Source organism: Mobula birostris, chromosome 4, assembly GCF_030028105.1.
Source record: "Mobula birostris isolate sMobBir1 chromosome 4, sMobBir1.hap1, whole genome shotgun sequence".
Taxonomy (NCBI): Eukaryota; Metazoa; Chordata; class Chondrichthyes; order Myliobatiformes; family Myliobatidae; genus Mobula; species Mobula birostris.
The window spans coordinates 203,994,416-204,001,794 of NC_092373.1; the positions used below are offsets into that span (position 1 = coordinate 203,994,416).

The 7,379-nt window shown below is 47.3% G+C and overlaps 1 protein-coding gene across 1 annotated transcript in view; it reads right to left on the bottom strand.

Moving 5' to 3' along the window:
• The window catches only part of LOC140196114 (hematopoietically-expressed homeobox protein hhex-like), a 44,130-nt gene extending 37,909 nt beyond the window's left edge, over nt 1–6,221 (bottom strand). Inside the window, exon 1 of the mRNA XM_072254822.1 lies at nt 5,754–6,221. Within this exon, the coding sequence (XP_072110923.1) occupies nt 5,754–6,048 (295 nt within the window). The 5' untranslated portion in view covers nt 6,049–6,221. The remainder of the gene's footprint in view (nt 1–5,753) is intronic.
• Nucleotides 6,222–7,379: the final 1,158 nt, after the last annotated feature.

Consider the following 7,379-nt stretch of genomic DNA (forward strand, 5'->3'; position numbering starts at 1 on the left):
AGACGACTCTGGTGAGCTGCCGTTAGTGGCCTTCGTCTCAGTAGTGGTGATGGAAGAAGGAAAGAAATACATATTAAGAAAATTAAATTAATAAGTAATGAAAGGAGAGAGCAAAAACAGTGAGGTAGTGTTCATGGACTATTCAGAAATCTGATGGTGGAGGGAAGGAAGCTGTCCCTAAAATGTTGAGCATGGGTCTTCAGGCTCCTGTAGCTCCTCTCTGATGGTGGCAATGAGAAGAGACATGTCCTGGGTAATGGGGGTCCTTACTGGTGGATGCCACTTTCATTAAGGACATCATCGTCTTCGATATCAAGGAATCATAAAGTTAATAGAATCAGATTTTTCAGATATTTTTTCATTGGAGTGAATGAAATGAATGAAATGAGAGGTAACTTGACAAAGGTGTATAAGACGACATGAGGCATGGAGCGAGTAGATCGGCAGAGACTATTTCCCCATGGCCTTTCAGGCCCACACCCCTATTCTTCCATTCACTCAAATCTACCGGGGCAGCATGGTAGCACAGTGAATGGTTGACCGTATATTCCTCTCCATTAATGCTTCCTGACCTGCTGAGTTCCTCTGTCATTAACTGCATGGGTTTCCTCTACACGCTCCGGTCTCCTCTCGCATTCCAAAGACGTACTGGTTGGTAGGTTAATTGGTCATTGTAAATTGTCCTGTGGTTAGGCTGGGGTTAAATAGGGGGTTGCAAGGTAGCGCGGATTGAAAGGCCAAAGGGGCCTATTCTGTGCTGGATCTCAATAGATGGATAGATAGATTAATAAATAAATGAATAAATAAGAAAGAATGAAAGAAAGAGGCTTTTTCCCAGGGTGGAAAAGGCTAATACAAGAGGGCACAATTTTAAGGTAATTTGAGGAAACTATGGGGGGGGGGGGGTATCAGAGGTGTTTTTTTTTGATACAGAATGGTGAGTGGATGGAACAGACTGCTAGGGCTGGTGGTACAAACAAATACATTAGGGGCATTTAAGAAACCCTTAGATTAGGTGCAAGGATAGAAAAATAGAGGACTATATAGGAGGGAGGGGTTAAGTTAATCTTACAGTAGGTTAAAAGGTAGGCACAACATCGTGGGCCAAGGGCCTGTACCGTGCTGTAGTGTTCTGTCTTCTATGATTATTGCTACTGATATACAGGACTGTGCAAAAGTCTTAGGAACATATCTATAGCTAGGGTGCCTAAGACAGTACTGTATTTGTCAACGTGGAGCAGAGAGCCAGTTTGTAAATCTGGCGGGAGCAAAGGATGTTGGGAATGGCGAGGACGGAGCACTGCGGGAGGGATTTGGGACAGGTGGCAGAGAAGGAGTGCTAGAAGTGGGAAGGAGGGGGCAGCGCGTTTGCAGGCACACCCAGCCCTGAGACACCGAGCAAGGTCATTTGATTCCAAACAATTGGTTTATTAATCATTACAGAATGTCTCTCTGGTGCTTCCCACTAATCCCCCTCCCTTCCCCTTTTCCCAACCATGATTTTACTCTCCCTGCCCCCTTTCCAATCTCAGTCCACAATAGAGACCCAGATCAGAATCAGGTTTATCATCACTCACATTTGTCATGGAATTTGTTTTTTTTTTTGCTGCAGCAGTACAATGCAATACATTAAATTAGTGCAGTACTGTGCGAAAGTCTTGGGCATCCTAGCTATATATAACACTTTTGCACAGGACCCTGTATGTTGTGAAATGTGTTGTTTTGTGACAGTACAGTAAAAGACACAAAACTTACTGTAAGTGACAATAAGGAATATAGAAAAATATTAAATAGTGCAAAAAGAGAGTAAAACAGTAAGGTAGTGCCCATGGGTTCAGGGAACGTTCACAATCTGACGGCAGAGGGGAAGAAGCTGTTCTTAAAACTTTGAATGTGTGTCTTTGGGCTGCTGTACCTCCCTGATGGTAGCAACAATTACAGCCTAGAAACAGGCCTTTCAGCCTAACTCGTCTAAGCCGAACTGAGTTAGTTCCATTGACCTGTGTGAGGTCCATTTTCCTCCAAATTTTCCTATACATGGCCCATCGAAATGTCTTATTTGTACTCACCTTCCTCTGAAAGGTTGTATTTGCTCACCAGCCCATGTGTGGAATAGTAAAAACCAAACCACCCCAGTAAGTTTTCACCCTGCTACTAAAATATAGACTGTAAACATACATTGATACATGCAGCGAGATGCGTCATTTAACATCATTGAGCAACACAGTCCGAGGGTCATGGTGCGGGAAACTATTGGAAGCCAGGGTGGGTTAGCCAAGACAGTAATACTGGGGGAGAGGACCAAAGCTGTCAGACAACAAATGCCTCAGACCCAATTGCTTATTCCCTCAGACAACCCATTTCTGATAGATCAGGTTGTTTTTAACACTAAGAGGAGAGGAATGACACAGGAAATACAATATTTAGCACTGAAAGTAAAGTGGGCAGATGAATTGAGAGAAGTGTGGCTTTCGAGAATTCAAGAATTGGTGTCAAAGCCATTGGCAGTGGGTACCTGGAATGCACTGCCTAGGTGGTGGTAGAGGCAGATACATTAGGGACATTTAGGAAACATTTCAATTGGCACATGGATGTGAGGGAAATGGAAGGATATGGACACTGTGTGGACAGAAGAGATCAGTTTAATTGGCCATTTGATTACTAATTTAATTGGTACAGCACAACATTGTGGGCTGAAGGGCCTGTTCCTGTGCTTGTGCTGTGCTGGTCTATGTTCAGTGTCCTGGCCCTCTGAACCTCTCCTGTCCTTGTAGCAGTCCAAGTATCTTTCAAGTTGTTAACGTACACTCAATGGCCACTTCGTTAGACACCTCCTGTAGGTAGCGATGTGGCCCCTGAGTGTGTGTTCGTGCTTTTCTGCTGCTGTGGCCCATCCACTTCAAGGTTCGATGTGTTGTGAATTCAGAGATGCTCCTCGGCACACCACTGCTGTAACATGTTTATTTGAGTTACTGTCACCTTCCGGTCAGCTTGAACCAGTCTGGCCATTCTCCTCTGACCTCTCCCTCTCTCATTAACAAGGCATCTTCACCATCAGAACTGCCACTCACTGGATTTTTTATTTGGTTTCCCACGGAATTTTCTGTAGACTCTTGAATCAGCAGCTTCTGAGATACTCAAACCACCCTGTACGGCACCAACAATCATTCCACAGTCAAAATCACTTAGATCACATTTCTTTGCCATTCTGATGTTCGGTCTGAACAACAGCTGAACCTCTTGACCATGTCTGCATGCTTTTATGCACTGAGTTGCTGCCAGATGATTGGCTGATTAGATATTTGCATTAGGGAGCAGGTATAGAGGTGCACCTAATGAAGCAGGCACTGTGTGTGTGTGTGTGTGTGTGTGTGTGTGTGTGTGTGTGTGTGTGTGTGTGTGTGTGTGTGTGTGTGTGTGTGAGTGTGAGTGTGAGTGTGTCAATTATAAGTTTCCTTTGAACTTTGACTTCTGTGTTATGTGACTATGGTAATTTGGCGATTCCATTATCCAGGCCAATGGTAGTGAAGTATGCTGGGAACTCCCACTCCATGGTCCCTCTCTGCAACCCTCTCGCATCTCACCGGGGTTTTACATTCAGAATCAGAACCAGGTTGAAAAGTTCAGGAATAGCGGAGCGAATGAGAACCGTGTGTACATTAACTCTAAGGGGAGAGGGGAGACCTGCTGTGAGGGAAGTAAGTACAGGAGGGCGAGGCGGGAGCCCGTCAATGGTAGACAGAGGCACTTGCTCTTTCCAAGGCAGAACTCAAGGGTGAGTTGACACGTTTGACATCTCGCAGAAAGCAGAACCCCCACACTGAACATTCGCGGGCCCCTCACACGTTATTATTCGATCCTTTTGTAAGCAACGCACAAGTCCCGAATCTTCGACACCCACACTTTCTCGCTGCAACTGTCATTCACACACGGATTTCCAGGCAGAGCTAACGAGGGAGTTTCTTGCCTCCATGCCCACTTCCTCACGAGCCTACTCCTATCGAGGATTCTCTCTCTCACACACACACACAACTTCTCTTACCCGCTCTCTCACCCTTATTCTCCCTCCATCTCTCATATAACCATAACAGCACGGAATCAGGCCATCTTGGCCCTTCTAGTCTGTGCCGAACTCTTACTCTCACCGAGTCCCACCGACCTGCACTCAACCCATAACCTTCCATTCCTTTCCTGTCCATATAGCTGTCCAATTTTACTTTAAATGACAATATCGAACCTGCCTCAACCACTTCTGCTGGAAGCTCGTTCCACACAGCTACCACTCTCTGAGTAAAGAAGTTCCCCCTTGTGTTACCCCTAAACTTTTGTCCCCTAACTCTCAACTCATGTCCTTTTGTTTGAATCTCCCCCACCCTCAATGGAAAAAGCCTATCCACGTCAACTCTATCTATCCCCCTCATAATTTTAAATACCTCTGTCAAGTTCCCCCTCAACCCTCTACGCTCCAAAGAATAAAGACCCCAACTTGTTCAACCTTTCTCTGTAACTTAGGAGATGAAACCCAGGTAACATTCTAGTAAATCTTCTCTGTACTCTCTCTCTCTCCCTCTGTGTCTGTCTCTCTTTCTCTCTCTTCCTCTCTGTCTCTCTGTGATTCTCTGTGTCTCTCTTTGTCTGCCTCTCTCTCTCTCTCATTCACTCTTTCTCTTTGTGTGTTTCTTTCTGTATCTCTCTCCCCCCCTCTCCCTCTCCCTGATTCTCTTTCTACCTCTCTGTGCCTCTTCCTCTCTCTCTTTGTGTATGTGTCTATCTGTATCTCTCTGTCACTCCCTCTCCCTGCCTGCGTGTGTGTGTGTGTGTGTGTCCCTGTCCCCCCTCTCTCTCCCTCGCTCTTTCTCTCCCTCACTGTGTCTCTGTGCCTCTCTCCCACGCTCTTTCTGTCTCTTTATCTGTATTTTTCTCTCTCACTCACTCATTCTAAGCGCAAGTTATTGGTTTTACGGTCATTCCCGCGCCACCGTTTCATTGTTTGTGGTTCTCCCTCCCTCTCCCGAGTCCCCGTGCCGTTCTGTTTAACGCTCCCATGATTAATTCCTTTTCCTTATTGTTGTCATTACTTGCCTTTTCGTTTCCTCTGCTTACTCTATTCCACATCTTCTTGCATTTTCTTCATTTCTCCACTCCCCTCTCGCTCCTCTTTCTCAACATCTCACCGCTCTCTCCATTCTCCTATCACCCGCTTTCCCTTTCCTTCCATTCCTTCTCTCCATCATTTTACTCTCCTTTCCACGCTCCCTCCCTCTCCACTATCTTCCCCTCCCACTCCTATATTCTCCATTCTCTCTGTCCTCCCTCCCTCTTTCGTGTTTCCCTCCCTCCACTCTCTAGTCTTTTCTCTCTCCTCTTTTAACTACCCCTCGCTCCCTGCCCCCTCTCCAATCTCTTTTGGTTCCTCTTTCTCTCCTCCTACAATTCCTTTCTTTCTCCTTCTCCTTTCCCCACCTTCTCCCTCTCAGCCCTTCTCTTTTCCCCTCCCAATATATATCTCCCCCTCTCCCTCCCACCATCTCGCTCTCTCACTCTACTTCTCTCTCCCTCCGTCTCTCCATCTCTTCCCTCCCTCCTCCCTCCTTTCCCACTCTCGCCACTCCCCTCTTTCCTTCCCTCCCTCTCTCGCCATTCCCTCCCTCGTTCTCTCTCCCTCCAACTCCTACCTCCTCTCTCGCTCCTCACTCTCATCCTCCCTCCGCCCGGCACTTTCTCCCCCCTCCCTCCCGGTCAGTGCGCTTTACCTTCAGCCAGCGGTCTGTAGAGTTGATGCCCGAGTTCTCCCGAAGCCGGGCTGTTGGGGAGGAGAGAAGTCCTGTACAAGTGCGGGGCCAGACCGGGACTGACGTCCTGATACAACCCGCTTCTGTAGCCGGGTGCCAGGGGAAGGAAAGGCGGTAGGACGGTGGGGAGAGCGGCGAGGTGCGGTGAGCTGACGCGTTCCCGTCCCAGTATATCCTCGATGTAAAACGGCGTGGGGTGGACGGGGTTGGGGGCGAACAAGGAGAACTCGGGGGGCCAGGGGCCGCGGTACTGCATCCCAGAGCCCGGACAGTAACTTCACCTCGGAACAAAACCAACCAACGAGCTGATTGAAGTGTTAATGGACTCAGTTCCCCTCTCGCCGCCTCAATGAACGGTGCAGGCAACACACACTGGGCGGAGACTCCTACCCAAAGGCATCAACCCCAAACACTTTGGGGCCCAGAGACCCAGTCTCCCGCCAGTCGAAACCCATCGGATCACAACTTTCAAGAGTCATGAGTTAATCATTATGTGCCTTGTCGTGTGACTTGGGAGCATAGTCCTTGATCAGGGTTGTTCTTGACAATTGTTTCTACGGAAGTAGTTTGCAATTGCCTTCTTCTGAGCAGTGTTTTTACAACACGGGTGACCCCAAACATTATCAATACTCTTCAGAGATTGTCTGCCCTGATATCAGTGGTCACATAACCAGGACTTATGATATGCACCAGCTGCTAGTAAGACCATCCACCACCTGCTCACATGGCTTCACGTGACCGTGATTTTGAGAGGGGGGAGGTTAAGCAGGTGCTACACCTTGCCCAGCGGAGACCTACGGGTTAACAGAGGGAAGGAGCACCGTGCACCTCCTTTGGTAGAGGCGTATCTCCACCCCATCACCCACGAGCACCACAGCACAGAAAGTCGCCTTTTGGCCCATTTAGTCATAGAACCATAGAACACTACAGCTCAGAAAACAGGCCATTCGGCCCTTCTAGTCTGTGCCGAAACTTTATTCCACTAGTCCCATTGACTTGCACCCAGTCCATAACCCTCCAGACCTCTCCCATCCATGGATCTATCCAATTTATTCTTAAAACTTAAGAGTGAGACCGCATTTACCACGTCAGATGGTAGCACGTTCCACACTCCCACCACTCTCTGAGTGAAGAAGTTCCCCCTAATGTTCCCCCTAACCTTTCCCCTTTCACCCTAAAGCCATGTCCTCTCATATTTATCTCTCCTAATCTAAGTGGAAAGAGCCTATTCACATTTACTCTGTCTATACCCCTCATAATTTTGTAAACCTCTATCAAATCTCCCCTCATTCTTCTACGCTCCAAGGAATAAAGTCCTAACCTGTTCAACCTTTCCCTGTAACTCAACTCCTGAAGACCTGGCAACATCCTAGTAAATCTTCTCTGCACTCTTTCAATCTGACTGATATCCTTCCTATAGTTAGGTGACCAGAACTGTACACAATACTCCAAATTTGGCCTCACCAATGTAACCTCTCCATAACATCCCAACTCCTATACTCAATACTTTGATTTATGAATATCAGGATGCCAAAAGCCTTCTTTACAACCCTGTCTACCTGTGACTCCACTTTCGGGGAATTATGT